We start from the raw sequence: 16404 nt of genomic DNA, 5'->3' as shown, positions 1-16404 counted from the left end.
AAGCTGGAAGGTTAGACGGTTGTTTCAATCCTGTTTTGCCAGTGACATCATGATATTTAAAATAACTTCAGACACACTGTTGACTGTAGGGTCACTGAAATCTGCATTGGACTAAAGATATTTGATTTTTACTAAACATATCCAAGCACAGACCATGGTACACCTTTTGAAAAAGGCAAGAAAGAAAGGGCTTTGATATAAAAAAAATAAAATACATACTGACAACAGAGTTTCCAGGACTGACAAAATATCTCTAAATTTCTGAGCTAATGTTGCTTTATGACAGCTACCGGCTGACACCTCATTATGCCCATGTCAGAGACATCACACATTTACAACAAGCATGGTACATCATTTGAGTCACATCCTCAAAAGTGAATAGTGTTTTGTGAGACACAGCAGACATCTGCAGACCCCCACCTTCCTTGCTGGGACGGACTAAGCGTGGCCCTTTGAGGATGGTGGTTCTGTTTACCTGATAGATTTAATTAAATTAAGCTTACAGTGGGCCTCTTCTTTGCCTGATCAAAGCCACTGCTAAGAGCCATGCCATTCTGATTCCCCTGACCAGTTCAAGCCCACTCCGTCAAATAGGATTTTCATTGCTCTTCTTATAATTTTTTTCACTATGAGTCTCTTTTTTTTTTTGTCAGACTGGCATCCCCTTTAGGGGCTGCAATGCCTATTTGTCACGACCCAGCACCTTAACGACCCCCACTGTCCCCTTCTATTATCACAATGAAGCTGTCAGCCAAGCCAACAAAGCTACATCTCATGTGTACACCTTTGGGATGCCCGTTTGATAAGTTGTCTTCCTGGATGAAATGGCTGGGTTACTGAGGTCGACTCGGGCCCTGTCTGGAAAGGAGCAGGAATGAAGTCTCAAGCTGGCACACCGGTGGTAGGAAGACTTCAAACCACGGGTGAATGGGAGGATGAGAGAGCAGGTTAAGGGGGGTAGACACCCGTGGGAGGCCAGTAGGGGGTAGGGTTGTGGGGAGATTGGGTGGTGAGTGAGTGGAAAGGCCTTGATATCCACGGAAAGCACAACAAAGCTCGAGCTTTTTACATTAAAAAGAAGGGAGATTGCCTTTGTGTCATGCCCTCCTAAGGCCTGCAGGAAGTGAGAGGCTGAGCTCGGCTATAGCATTTGGCACATCTGAGGCACATCTGAGGGGGTTGAAGTTCTTGCCTTCTGAACACTTGCATCAGATTTACGAGAGATCAGATGTCCTAGACGTTACTGTGTGAGGGTGGGTGATCCTGGTTTAAATGCACACTGATCTGACCACACCACACACAGAGGTGTAAAAATCAAAATGACTGTTAAACTGAGCAGTCACAGTTGCAAGCAGGGCAATATTCTTTTAATCTCTATCCATGAGGACTACCCCACTCCAACCTTTTGCTTTGCATATCGTCATTGAGGCCTTGACACATACAGTATGTATGCAGTAATATGGAAGTAAGAATTCTGTACATGCAGCATTGTGTTTTATAAAGTGGATGGAGGAAATTCAAACTTTTTACAGGTTAAATAAACACATTTTCCACAGGCATGTAATGAAGAATTCGCAACAATATCAGTCACTGCAGGTGTTAACTGCTTGATGATTAAGCACGGTAAGTGTGGGGAGAAGACAAGTTGAAGATTAATCGTCAGCCAATTAAATGCCCATGGCGAGGAAAGCAAACTGTCTTGGCACAGAGATCTCCTCCTGTGATCTCAATTATCACATGTTTGTGGTGTTTTCACAAATCACTAGCACATGATATCGCCATCCAAATTGGTTGTTTGTTGCAGGTTTACTTCTTTGTTTTGCAGCAAATGGCGATGAATTGTGGACATTGTTGTTTGCTATATTCCCAAATTTACTTCAATACAGATTTTTGGGGTGACTGATATGAGGTATTGGGCAGATGTTGGAGACCATTAAGGGGAAATATAAGCAGGCTTTAATTCAGATTATTTTAGTTGGTCAGTGGTAGGTAGGTGCATATTACGTCATCATTTACTGCATTGTTTTGTGTTTATAAGACTCGCATTTACAATATCTAGTTTTTCATTCTATTTTCTTTCGATGTGATTCTGACAAGGTTTATTGTCAGGTCAGGTCAGCCTTTTTTGAATTCATCTTGAAGTGTTTTAAAACGGACAATTCAGAATTTATTTTCCAATCCATTCTAACGTTATTTCACATCACATGTGATTCGTGCAAGGACTCATATCGAGTTCAAGGTCCGTTGCATTTACACTAGGGGTTTATTATTGTGAGTGAGCATGGGCACAACAAAACAGACAACAGAAAACATAAACAATAAGATAAAAGATGCATATTTGTGCAAGGTAAAGATTTGAATTTTTTTTTTTTTTTTAACTTAGGGTAATGGGAAAAGCTACAAAGATAAGAAAATTAGCAAGCATTGGAATTCCAATAAATAATTGCTCATTTCTATCATGTTTTCAATAATCGATTATTATCAAGCTTTGATAGAGGCTGGAGATCAAGTCCATCCAGATTTATGAATTACTAAACAAGGGCAGATTCTGCAGCAACAACAAAAACACAACCTGTTCTCAATAGGCATCACACACAAGTTCAAATACGAACTCTAAATTAAACTCGGTGGATGTATCACTGAGTTTCAGCGTAGGACTGTTTGTGTGTGTTTGAGATAGTCTGTGTTTTAGTGTGTGTGTGTGTGTGTGTGAGACAGAGAGAAAGACAGTGAGAGCAAGAGAGAGAGTTTGGTTGCAGGTGTAAACAATTGGATGTACGTGTTAAAGTTTAACCACAAAGAAGATGGTGACAAAAATCATATACTGTATATAAATGGTATATTACTATACAGATGGCCATTTTGAAAGTCCCACTTTAAAAGACGATTTGTTGATATACATTATATTTGTAGTATTCAAATAACCATCAAAAAAAAAGATTTAAGAAGGTTAAGTACTTACAAAGTCTTTCTCAAGCTTGTCTATCTCTTGTTTGTAGCTCTTCAGTCTGCCGTTGTACATGGCACGGCTCTGGATGGGGATCTCCCGCACCTCCAGGTCCATCTGCTCCAGCTAAAACCAGCAGTTAGTCCAGTTAATTTAACAAAACATTTTCCTGGCCAACACTAAATTTCTAAAACGAATAAAAATCATTTGGAATATAAAATATTACAAAATCGAGTGGTCAAGAGTGCACTGTGATCCAAATTTACATCATAATAAGGTCCTTATCAAATGTATAATACTTTTAATAGCACTGTTAAACAGATGTTTAGATAAATAAAAAAATCTAGGTCTCACAAAAGGATAGCATCTATGACAAAAAGCTGCTAAAGATAGAAATTGCGACAATTTTAAACTTTCTGAAATGTGTAACTTCAGCGGCATTAACTTTAACATGTTCCGATGTTGATTGTGAAACAAAAATGCGTCCCTCTCACGTCACTCAGCTGTGATAAAAGTTGTGACAGAGAAAGTTCTGTTCTGTAAATAAATACACAATCAAATATGAGAGCCCTTCATTGCAGTGACATTCACAGGCCCAACAATGTCATACTGAATGAAGTAAAAGTACATTTGATGCATGGCTAGACAGGTCTCTCTGTGGCGCATTTGGAGGAAACTAATCACTGTGACATAACAAGACAACTGGAACAACAATTTGTCTCTGTCAGGTGACTTTGCTCATTTTTAAACAGCAACATGAAAACATGAAGACTCCCACCTCGAGATAATGGGTTGAAATGTGTCATAGGGGTGTCACTTAAAAGCAGATTACTGGAAAGTAATCATGTGAGGAGGAAGCCTTCTTTCCGCCATGTGCGTGCGTGGGTGTGTGTGTGTGTGTGTGTCTGCATGTCATGTCACCACCAGGATAATACGGGTGCCGTTGTCTGGTGCCAGTGAATATCGTCCCCTCCCTCTTTCCACAAATTCATTATTTAGGAAATGGGAAGAGGAGAAAATTACTGATCAAAGACATACCAACTCTCTGACTTCTTCAAGCTGTTTGTCGACATTTAGAACCAGCTGTGTCTTCTCCTCTGAAAGAGAAAAAAACAGCAACATATTGATCAGCCGACAGAGGAACAGCGCTTCATGACAACGACCTGACTCCCCCGCAACGGGGGAAGAGAAGGGGGAGAGAGAAAGAAAGACTGGGAGAAAACAACACACGAGGACACATTTGAAGATATATTTACACATTCTCTCTACACGAGGAGCCAACATTTGATGTCTCTTAGTTATTGGCGTCTATGAGGCCTTTGTTGGTTTCTGTTGAGGAGCAGTGAGACACCCCGTGCCAACTCAAAGGGAAGGGAGGTGTCAGCTTTGCTCATATGCCAGAAGTATGAGTCCCACTCAGAATGACTAACGCACCGTTCTACACCCCAGCCCGTAGCTGCTCTTCCATATTACCCATTGAAACTCATTATCACTTGTTCCAAAGGAGCATGTGAACTACTGTATGTGCCATCGCTATTTAAAGGTACCAACACTACCATTTCATTTCTGCACATTATAAACTGGTCTTTTTCTGAAATTAGCACTTTGCCCTGAAAGTGAACCACATGAATGTTGAAATCGGGTCTGGTAGTTTAGCGATAAAGCATCATTAAAAGTTTAAAACCAGCATCACGAACACATCACATTTAACGGAGAAAAAAAAAAAGAGAGTCGATTGAGTGTTTGAATACCTCAATTTTAGGTATAGTCCCAGATTGATAACATCATTGTTAAAGCCATTTATCAACAAAAAAATATGGTTACTTGTTAATAGGAGTGAGCAAAGAAAAAGAATATTAATTCACATTCATATAGCGATTCAAACTCTACAGATTCAAAAATTAATTCATTGAATTCCTAAAATCAATTCACCTTTCTTTTTTTGTGATGGCACATACACTATCACATGCAAAGTAACCACATTTACGTTTTCAGAATTGTTTTTAAATCAAAAATCGGGAAACATTTTTGAATCGTGCACCCCTAATGGTTACATACAGATGTTTGAATGTGTTTGGTTTGAATCATATGAATAAGAATTTTTCACAACAGACATTTAAAAATATCAACATACCATTTTATTTTAACAAAAAGGTGCGAGCAGGGCCTCCATTTCTTAATGTTCATTGCATTGTGGGAGGACAGTAACCACCGGCAGCACACATACAGTGGGGAGAAGACGTATTTGATACACTGACAATTTTGCAGGTTTTCTTACTTACAAAGCATGTAGAGGTCTGTAATTTTTATCATAGGTACAATTCAACTGGCAGAGACGGAATCTAAAACAAAAATCCAGAAAAATCCCATTTTATGATTTTTAAATACCTAATTGGCATTTTATTGCATGACCTACCAACCAGTAAGAATTCCGGCTCTCACAGAGCTGTAAGGTTTTTCTTTGCCCTCCTGTTCTCCACTCATTACCTGTATCAACTGCACTTGTTCGAACTTTTTACCTGTATAAAAGACACCTGTCCACACTCGAGATCATACAACAACCTCCTTCCCTCAGTAAAAGCATCAAAGATGGGTCGTGGCTCCGACAACAGCCCCGAAACCTGAAGGATCAGGAGAAGGTCTGTGGAGGAATGGGCCAAAATCCCTGCAGCAGTGTGTGCAAACCTGGTCAAGAACTACAGGAATCTTGTGATCTCTGTAATTGCAAGCAAAAGATTTCTGTACCAAATATTAAGTTCTGCTTTTCTGATGTATCAAATACTTATGTCATGCAATACAATGCAAAATCATAAAATGTGACATTCTGGATTTTTGTTTTAAATTTAGTCTCTCACAGCTGAAGTGTACCTATGATAAAAATTACAGACATCTAAATGCTTTGTTAGTAGGAAAACCTGCAAAATCAGCAATGTATCAAATACTTGTACTCCCCACTGTACATTTATATATTTACTGTGTGGTTTAAGTATACTTAACTGAATAGATACTAAACGCCTGTTTAGGCTTAGTATGGATTTGAGACATGCAAAGTCTGAGGATCCTCAAACCAAAAGCAGTTCAGTGGAATTTAGCTATCATTCATACCTATGCTTTTCCTACTGTGAAAAGTCAACATGCCTTTTGGGTATTAGTTACGAACCAAGGTTCATATTACATGAAAAACAGAAATCAGCCTTATGAGCAAACAATATCAGTGGTCCTCATTTTTTTCTTTTGAGCCCTACTTTTTAGTGTCATTAAAGTGTCTTAAATTGAAACCAAATTGTTTTTAAAGCATATCTAAAAACACAAATTTTAGAAGATGACATAGCCCAAGAACTGTCTGTCTGCCAAAACAAAACAATTTAAAAAAAATGATGATTAGCTGAAAAAGGGAACTATAGAAAGCACTTCAAGTCTTTGAAAAGGCAATAATCTCAGTAAATCACCTTTGGCATCTTTTTGACACTGTAAGTATCAGCACATCAGTATTGGACAGAGTAGGACCAATCTCTTTTTCTCACTTAGTCAGAAAATCAAAACCCTGTTTGAATTCAAATGTTAAAGCAACACTAGATAACTTTTATCGCTTCTGTCCCCCTACACGTTGAAAGCGAAATGTTCTCATTATGTCTTATTGGAACTACAGATCCGTTCCCCAGTCTGGCAAACTTGCATAGTGCGGTTATAGCCGGTAGAGAGCCGCAAAGTGAATGCAGAAGTGCCGTTCACCCTGTTATGTGTTGATGAACCACTGAAATGATTTTGGAAACATTATTTTAAGGTTACATAGTGTTGCTTTAACTCCATTTCAGATTTATTCTAAAAAGTGATCAAGTGATCAGACCTCTAGCTCGCCCAGTAAAGCGTGATGCGCCCCATGTATCTGAATCCTGAGCAGCAGCCCTCCCACGGCCTTTTGCTGCATGCCGTCCCCCCCTCTCTGCCCTTTCCCCATCTTCAAGCTGTCCTTTCAATAAAGGTCATACAAGCTTCCCCAAAAAGTAATCAATCAACTGAATTTTAATTTGATTTGTAATGACATACATTTTTTTACTTTACTTACATTTTTCTTTCCATATTTGAGTTGCAATGATTGACAGGCAATCATTTGCCTCAAACATTGAAATGGGAAAAAAATGGCATTCATGTTTCAAAGAACAAGGCCTAACATTTCATTGTATACTTACTCAAATATTCAATCTAAGGTTTTGGGGGATGGTAACAGATAAATTTATAAACACACATTCATTTGATTGTTGCATGAATGAAGATGAAGAATCAAGGACATTTTTTCTACACGCCCTAGCCATAATCAGCAATTGTGCACATGTGAAATGGAGAGATACAACAGCAATGACAAAAGGCCTTTGTCTGGAGCTATATGAATGTATTAAATAGAGGGCTGCCAAACCACGGGAAAAATCCAGCCACTTCAGGAAGAAGAGCCAGTGAGACTTAAAAAAGGAAAGACAAAAAACCTTAATGAGAAGGAAAGAGGTCTAAATTCAGCTGTAAACTATTCTGTTGGTGGCAGAAGATGTTGAACAACTCCTTCTGGTTGTAATCTGTTTCCTGGCTTTGTGCATATTCATATGGGCTTACTCTGACACAGTCTCAACAGATGGCGAGAGAAAGCAATGTGGAATTACACTGTGGAATGGGCTGCCATGAATCTTCAAAGATGCCAATTCCAAACCAGAAACATTCAGTCAGGCGAGGTTTTGTGAGAGGCAGTGTGCCCTTTGTTTTTAGCAGTTAAAACTGAAAACAAACTGCTAGCAGTAGTCAGAGTCACTGCATCTACAGTAGTTCATTCTATAAAATCTATACTATAAAATCTAATCTTGGCCTTTTGCAGCTGATCTTAATTCAAAAACATGAGTGTAATTCACTGGCTCTCTTTCTGTTTTTTCAGAAAAATGCTAACTATTTTTTTCCACCACTTCCAACTGTGATAACTGACCTATAGAAACTCAAACGTATAAGGTAGTACAGTGTGTGCATTGTAAAAGCAGAGTTTGATCTATGTCTTCACACTTACAAGAAGAAATAGGCAGCAGGGCACAACTAGGTAATACTGGCAAAATGATGGATTAGAGATAGAGATGTCTGTTTTTAACGGATCTGTAGATGTATATCCACACTGTAGATGTATATCCACACTGCTCCTCCTCTATTTTGTGACATAAATAAAACTAAATGTACACTGAGAGACTACATTATGCTTTATAAAAAAAGAGAGAAAACGTTTATCAGCCCTAAAGCCTTTTTGCCCTGTGACAGATTGAAGTTTGAGCCATCAGGATCTTACCTCTGTGTTTAGCAGTATTACATGAGTGTATGATCTATCCCATCATAACAAGGCTACCCTGTTTACAAAAGGCTGTGCTTGTTGCATCCATTTAAAAATCTGCTTGTGGATTTTGGATATGAGTACACCATTGTGCTTATTTTTTATTAAAACGCTGAGCCTCACTATAGGCTTTGGTCAAATTATTTCAAACTAATTCATTTACTAGTTGACAATAAAAAGGAATTCCTTTAACCAGGTTGAAAATTCAAATAAGATAAATCATCTCTGCGGCATGTCATCCCCACTTCTCTCCCCTATTTACTGTCTTAATCCACTGTATCAAAATAAAAAGTTGTTAATAAAAAGTTACTACTAGTCTTTGGTAAAAAGCATGTATCAGTTTAAATCAATTAAGTAAGATACAACCTGAATAATTTGTGACAGCCACTAAGAAAAATAATGTACATTCTGTTTTGATCCTTTGCAGAGTTTGCTGACATTGCTGTACATCAGGCCCAGCCATGCGACTACAGAACCTAAACTGGCTGCATGTTTAATTCATGTGGAGAATACAAGAAAATTCTATTAAAATTGTATTAAAGCAAATCCAACACAGTCTGTGGAATTGAATGTTATTTGAACACATGAATAGTCATTTGGCTGACATACGTAGAATGTTTGATAATGTCATGCATCCATCCACCTTTCTATTTATTTTCTATACACACTTATTACACTTCGGTCACACGGGCTGTAATCATGGTTGTAACCTATTCTAGCATCTATTGAGTAGAAGAATGTGACAGAAAGGCATAAAAGTTGTGTTAATTCAGCCAGTGCACATACCTCTGTTTATTTCCTGTTTTCTGGTGAAGTACACACTAGTCGATTGTTACAACTTTTATGCCTTTCTGTCCCATCTACTGCAGTCATCACTGTGTTCACTTGGAAGGAATAACTGCACATGTCTAGGCACTGGTAAGGATATTGTGAGCATGTTTAGAGGCCAAAAATATGTTTAACACTTGTCCTGTTTAACCCTGTTGGGTGCAAAATCTAGCAGGAGGATAACTCGGTGTAGACCGATTGTTTTTATTTGTCTCGCTTCTGACAGCACTACAAATTAATGAAATAAATACATTTAAAAAACAGCTACATGTTGAAATCAACCGTAATTCTCCTTTAATGTTGTTGTGGATTTCAGATTAATTTTGGTGCATGGAACACAGAAAGCTGCTGTGCTCTCATGGTGATTTTAATAATGCCAAAACTCACATTCATGAAAATCATCAAAAACTGATCAAAACTCTATGGAGTGACGGTGTGTTTGATGTAACGTTACAACATGTACCAGTGAAAATTGACTTTATGTCTAGCTATTTCTATTCAAATATTTACCAACTATAATAAATATGACCAATGGCTTCTGTCCTCTTAACACTGACGTTACCTTACGATAGTTGTTAGAAAAGCATAAATAAGTTAACTGCCGAAAAAAATAGCTGTTAGCTAAGAAGTTTTAAATTTTCCACTTAAGTTACACATCATAAAGTCATACCAAGCAATTAAGCCAGCAAGCAACATGGGATTCATAGTTTTACATAAGAGGTCAAGAACACACTCTAGCTGCGTTTCACCATTTAGTGCAATACATATTTTACTAGAAGATAACATGGTTAGTCAATGAAATAACACAAACACTGTCTGCTACCGTTAGCTAGCTTCCTCAGCTGAGAAATGTCAGCTAGCTGATAGCAAGCTAGCTCCAGCTCTGCGATTCCAGTTCATATGGCTAGTCTTAAAGTCTTACCTCCACTAAGTTTGGGAATCCTGCCAATTTTGTTGGTTACTTCTGCTGTAATTGTTCCAAAGTCCTGCTCGTAGGATTCAAAGTCTGAAGACATTTCGACGTTTAGCGTTAGGTTTAAACAGGTGGCTTTCTGGTTGACAGCTAGCTCAGGATAACAACAACAAGTCTCGAATGGAGTCCCTTCCTTGAGTCGCAGTATAATGTGCTCGGCTCCAAACGTTATTTTTATTTTATTTTTCCGACACTGAAATGTTCAGCTAGGAAATAGAAAATATCAGTCAAGTTTATTTTGACAAACGCAAAGCAATTGATTATTTTGAAATTATGTGATGGTTGTGTGATACATTGCTTTGATTTAAAAGTGTTCACAAGGGGTTGGGGGTGATAGTTTGTGAGACACCATGAGGAAGGTTCCTTTCTGTACAGAGAAGAAATTGAGGGGAAAAAACAAGGAAGTGGCCAGGTTGGTAATTTAAAGTGACATTTTTTTCCCCATCCATACAAAATGTTCATTTACACATACCAGTAAGATTTTTTTATGTCTATATGGTGAACAATTATCCGTGTTTCCTCTTTGCACCTTGTGGCAGTAATCCAGCAGGTAACGTTAGTCTTGTCAAGTTGGCTAACAAGCTAACTGCTGTTACGTTAGCTCTCGTGCAAAAACTAATTCAAATAATCATTTAGTTAGCTATGTAGTTCCATTTTTTACACCAGAGTAGTCTCACTTGTCTGGCTTTTGAATACGATGGACAAAGCTTACTCTTGCATATAATGTCTCTAAGAAATTTGTTATTCTTGACTCGAATTAGCCGACGCTGTGCACCCAAAAGTGCAACAGACAAATGCAGCACGAACGTTAACGTTAACCTCTATAGTGTAATATATGTGTCCTTGCTTTAAAGCTATAGATAAGAAGCTACTTGTTAAAGTTAGTTATCTCTGATAGCAGTGGCAACCAGGGTGTGAACACTAAAAATGTATTATAATTAAGTTTCATGCAATCAGTGTATTATTAAAATAGCCTATTAATGTAAAAAAAAAGTATACCTTCATCTTATTTATATCAATGAGATTATTGTTAAAGTATTGGTAATCGCAGTACAGTTTAACAGCATCACAAAGTATTGTCTCCAAAACGACTACGTTAGGCATTAATGTTGGTTTTTAGGCAGGTTCGGTTAATAAGATGGTTTGTGTATAGACTGCAACAAAATTTGGTCAGTAAATCACTAAAAGTAGATCACTGAAGTTTCTCTCTCTTACTCTCTTTCTCTTAGATGGGGAATTTTAATCCATCACAAGGATAGTGTGCTCTGAAGACTGTCCAGAGAGGATGCTGCTCTTTGCCAGGGCGAGGAACAATGGGACACAGAGAGCCCTAGTGACCCAAGGCCAGGCCAGTTGCTGGATACTCAGAAGACGAGGAAAAATATGTGCATCACCGGCACTAATGGCTTTACAAGATAGCAGAGGAAAACAGTAACACATTGAAGCTTGGTCAACACATTTCAGGAACTCAACCAAAATACTAATACTGTCCTTGTGGCGAAAACATGAATTTCCTAGCAACTTATGTGACATTTCAGAACCTCCATGAGGTTCGAAGATTGTGTCACTGGGGTCCAGTCATAGCCCTATCTGTCATTGCTATATGCTCCACCATGGCAATTTTGGACTCTATTATCTGGTACTGGCCGCTAGACACTACAGGGGGCAGCATTAACTTTATCATGCTCCTCAACTGGACAGTCCTCATCCTCTACAACTACTTCAATGCTATGTTTGTTGGACCTGGATACATCCCTCATGGCTGGAAACCAGTAAGGCTCCTTAATAAGGATGAAGGGTCATGACATTTTATCATATCATTCAACATATCATTGTTTGTTCCTGTAAATAGTGTAAAGAACAGGTTGGGACCAAGTCTGCACAACTACCATATAAAGATGTCATGTTGAGTGAAACCATTTAATAATCGGAAAGATGTAACATCAGACATTTAACATATTTGTTTATCCCAAAACAGGAGAATCAACAAGATACCCAGTACCTACAGTACTGCAGAGTGTGCCAAGGGTACAAGGCCCCCAGGTCCCACCATTGTCGCAAGTGTAACAGGTATTTATAAAATAGTAAGAGTAAGTTTTGTCCCACCTGTGTGAGATGGACTTGAAAAAAATACAAAGCTTTTTTTTTTTGGGGGGGGGGGGGGGGGGGGGGGGGGGGGGGGGGCATAGGTACGTAGGTACATAGGTAGGTAGGTAGGTAGGTAGGTATGTAGGTATGTAGATAAATGCAATAAGTTCGTTACCTTATTTGACAAAAAATATTATGCTTGAGTAATTAATACACCGATTTACAAAACTATATTAATAATATTTAAATAAATCACTGGAGTCTGGTACAGCCCGACTCTGGAGATAAAACTGAGATTAGCTCTCATATTCAAGTTTATGTTCTCCTTGTTGAAGGGTTGTTTGGTAAATTGCTCTTAACCACATTTATAGGATTTGTATTTTTATTCTCAATTCTTGTCATTTTGGTGCTGGGGATTTTCTTTTGGGGCAGGCTAAAATCTCTTTGTCAGGAGATTTTATTTCATCCAATTTATTTGCACCCATTCAGTGCTGTAAGGTCTCTGTTTGACACTTTATAGGCCACACAGAGACACATCACATGTTCTATTATGTGATATAAGTGATGTTAAATAGATTAACATCTAATGCTTGGGATGTGTATTTATTTGAAAGAAAAGAAAAATTCAGTGTGACTTGCTGATGGACTTGTCACTCTATGTCCTCCAAAACTAGCACTCAATTCCCCAGGCACTCATCTCCTCCTCTGCCTCTCTTCTCCCAGGTGCGTGATGAAGATGGACCACCACTGCCCCTGGATCAACAACTGCTGCGGCCACATGAACCACGCCTACTTTACCAGCTTCTTGCTGCTGGCTCCACTTGGCTGCTCTCACGCTGCCATCATCTTCATTATGACCATGTACACACAGCTGTATGAGAGGGTCAGTGGTCTCCTCACCCCACTAGATCATTTGTTTGATTGCCAATTACCACCACAGCTGTTCTCCCGGCAGAGTTGCCTCTTTCCTTTTATCATTTAATACTGAGGATATCACATGTCAAGCTGCTTTCTTTTTCCTCGCTGCAGATATCGTTTGGTTGGAGCACTGTCAAGATTGACATGAGTGCTGTGCGTCAATTCCAGCCCCTCATGCCATTCAGTGTACCCGCCTTTGCTGCCACACTTTTTGCCTTGGGCTTGGCACTGGGCACCACTATTGCTGTTTGCATGCTTTTCTTCATACAGGTACGTTTTTCATTGAGGTTTATAATGTTCACAAACTGTTGGCTGTGCAATGTGATATTTAACACAATAATTGAATTAACCTTCCAAATGTATTAAGAAAAATAGAAGTTGACTCCCATATTGAAATAGTCTGTCCTTTTCAGATGAAAGTCATCCTTCGAAATAAGACCTCGATCGAGTCCTGGATCGAGGAAAAGGTCAGGATGTCTCTTGTTTTTTTGATCGAGGAAAAGGTCAGGATGTCTCTTGTTTTGTGATGACATTTTTTGATTTAAGTGTTATTTAAGTTGGATGACTTTTTGTATTTTTTTATTGTTTGATCTACAAATGATAAGCTAGGATTTCAAAGTGCTTTTTATTTACAATATGTCAAAGGATAATCAATTCAAAATGTCACTTTTATGATTAATTCACACATGTTCCAGGATCGGCTGTCAGTACAATATAGCATGCTGATTACAGAAACTCCACCTACACAATCCAATGGACAAATTTACAAACACAACCATTTTCTGTGTCTTCTGTTAGGCCAAAGACAGAATACAGCACTACCAAACGGGAGAGGAATTTACCTTCCCTTATGACCTCGGAACCCGCTGGCTGAACTTCAAGCAAGTCTTCACGTGGTCAGGGACGCCCAAGGGTGATGGCATTGAGTGGCCAGTTCATCCCAAGTGTCACCAGCACACCTTAACTGTAGGTCCAGTTGGATAATGTGTGCAGTCCTGGGTTTATTTTGTCTGGTACTGTTCTGTCTGCAGTTTAGGCAGTGGGTATTGTAATAAGTCCTACTACTGATACATTTCCTGTGAAACTGTGAGATAAAAGTTACATTGTCAAACAACAGTGACGTAAATTGTCTTGTTTCTGTTAAAACAGATTGAGCAACTGAAGCAGAAAGCTGATAAACGCGTAAGAAGTGTAAGTACCTGTCAAATCTCTATTGTGTACTATCTATAAGTATATGTGTTGTTGATTTGCATGTTGGCTTTACTTTCAGCAAACCTAACACTATTAGGTAATGCACATAGTCAGAAATCTTGTCAAACGTTTTAATGCATTAAGAAGAAGGACCATGCCTTCAAAAAACACACACCTGTAACTTGAATTTAGGTCGTGTTCAGAGCTGTAGAATAACCACATATCTTGTTTGACTCGGCCAGCAGGTCCAGTATCGGGCAGTGGAGGACTATAATGGAGCTTGCTGCCCTCTAAGCAAAGGTCTTCAAACCTTTTTAAGAACCCCCTGCACTGAGGAGCCCAGGATCCCCCTCAACAAGGGGGACACCATCCTGGCCACACGTGGCACCAAGTAAGTTTGGCCATGCCAAACAAAACCTACAATCGTCATGGTTTGTCTGGAAGTCTGGATGGTTAGGCATCCCATTAAGGATTTATTTTGAATGCATGAGAAGTGGACCAGCATTGAATTCTTTCTAATAAATGTTTTTCTCTTTTTAGATGGTGGATGTATGGAGACAAAATTCTGAACGAGGAGCATATGAGAGGTAAGATGAGATGGGCTGTGGTTTGAATAAAATTTTTATTTTATTTTTATCACTTCACTAAATGTGTAACAGTGTCCTCTCTTTCTGTTTTTGCTCTAAGTGGGAGAGCGTGTAAGGGGATGGTTTCCGAGGCGATGTGTGGAGAAGTGCCATTACGACACAGCTGCCAGCGATAGCACCAGCGATAAGAAAATAAATTAATATATTTTAACAGGCTTAATGTAGATCAGGGGAGTTAAACTGAACAAAAGGTGTCTGTCCATGTCCATAAACGTGCATACACTGAAGATGTCATGCCTGATGCTGCAGTTTCATCATCAACAATTTCATACTTTGATTAAAATTTCTCACATATTTCAATACCAACTTGAATTTTGTAAAAGGTAACATAGTTCACTAAGACTTCCTGAGCACCTTGCTGTCAAATAATGTCTGGAAGAGGACTACAGAGTTCATTAGAGGGACTGGTCCAATGGGTTAAGTTTGACTCCTCTGACCAAAAGTTAAACCCAGCAAGAGTCTTAATTTCCAAGAATTACCACCAGGCTTTAATGTGACGTTATTGTGACTACATGACTTTTTACTTGAATCTGTTGTTTTTACTTGTGTTGTCTGTTTTTGCTAATTATGCAATGCCTCTGCCCAGCTAACCTCGGGACTTTGCCATGCAACTCTTTCTACAGTATGGAGATAACACTTAATTTCTTTTTATTAATTTTGTAAAAATAAATTGTTGGTCTCAAAGTATAAATTGAAAATTAAAAAAATCTTCTGCAAGACTATACATTCTCAAGTTTTAATACATACTGTATCTTGGGTTTAATGGAAAACCGTAATTCCACATTTGTTTTATAGTTTATTAGTGTCGCACAAGTCTATAATGCTGCTCTGTTAAGCCTAATAACCTCAAATAGGAATTTGAAGATCTCCTAAAACTAAAGGCTTTGCTTTGAAACTATCTGTTGTTGAAGGAGTTAGCCAGGTTCTAGAGTCCAGTATGATTTTTTTGACATCACTTCTAAAAGGCTCTGCACGCTAACCTCTTTTTAATTAGCCTCACTGATTGGAACTTACCAGCTCAGGTTGGAGACGGGTGGAGTTCTACTCCCACCAGAACTCCACCCATTTAAGGTCCAATGAGAATGATAAAATTGTCAGTTGTCCCGCCTTAACAAGTGCAACAGAGACATGTAAATCAAGCACATTTTGTATTGTCTTAAAAAGTAGTCCAATCAGACAAAAAAGGGAAAACACCTGTGTGAGTTTTCAGAACCTTACACTTACACGTGTACAAGGGGCTTCTAGTAATTTATATATTTTATTTATTTTATTATTTTTGCTGTGTCTGCCACATCTTCCTAAAAAATGCTTTGGTTTATATTATGCCAGTTTTTTTTATCAACCCGTCACTTGCTATTACATTAAATAAAGACACAATAGTGAGAGCTGTATGGGAAATCTCGCAGAATACTATAAAGGGTTTCTGGTTAACTGGTAGTTACGTCACAGATTCTGG

The 16404-nt window shown here is 38.6% G+C and overlaps 2 protein-coding genes across 7 annotated transcripts in view; one reads left to right on the top strand and one right to left on the bottom strand.

Annotated features, from left to right (window-relative positions):
* The window catches only part of vti1a (vesicle transport through interaction with t-SNAREs 1A), a 112606-nt gene extending 102330 nt beyond the window's left edge, over positions 1-10276 (bottom strand). For 3 of the 5 annotated variants that reach the window (XR_004654982.1, XM_034859818.1, XM_034859819.1), the window contains exons 1-3: positions 10054-10276; positions 3986-4044; positions 2963-3073 (exon numbers count right to left, since the gene is read on the bottom strand). Coding sequence is in view for 4 of the 5 variants with exons in the window: in XM_034859818.1 (XP_034715709.1) it covers positions 2963-3073; positions 3986-4044; positions 10054-10147 (264 nt within the window). In the remaining variant the exon portion in view is untranslated. The remainder of the gene's footprint in view (positions 1-2962; positions 3074-3985; positions 4045-10053) is intronic. The other 2 variants (XM_034859816.1, XM_034859817.1) reach the window with 1 other exon arrangement.
* Positions 10277-10297: 21 nt separating this feature from the next.
* On the top strand, positions 10298-15668 carry zdhhc6 (zinc finger DHHC-type palmitoyltransferase 6). 2 transcript variants are annotated; one of them, XM_034859815.1, is made up of 11 exons: positions 10298-10516; positions 11334-11876; positions 12083-12174; positions 12916-13075; positions 13222-13380; positions 13524-13577; positions 13909-14076; positions 14260-14301; positions 14547-14692; positions 14842-14888; positions 14989-15668. In XM_034859815.1, exons 2-11 carry the CDS (start codon positions 11610-11612, stop codon positions 15087-15089), a joined length of 1236 nt encoding a protein of 411 aa, XP_034715706.1. In that variant the 5' UTR covers positions 10298-10516; positions 11334-11609; the 3' UTR covers positions 15090-15668. The 2 variants fall into 2 exon arrangements, with proteins under 2 accessions (XP_034715706.1, XP_034715704.1); XM_034859813.1 differs by having other exon boundaries at positions 10299-10516; positions 14544-14692.
* The last annotated feature ends 736 nt before the right edge of the window (positions 15669-16404 follow it).

This window comes from Etheostoma cragini, chromosome 21 (genome assembly GCF_013103735.1).
Source record: "Etheostoma cragini isolate CJK2018 chromosome 21, CSU_Ecrag_1.0, whole genome shotgun sequence".
NCBI classification, from domain to species: Eukaryota; Metazoa; Chordata; class Actinopteri; order Perciformes; family Percidae; genus Etheostoma; species Etheostoma cragini.
Note: the sequence above shows the minus strand (reverse complement) of the source record. Positions and strands in the feature narration are given on the sequence as shown.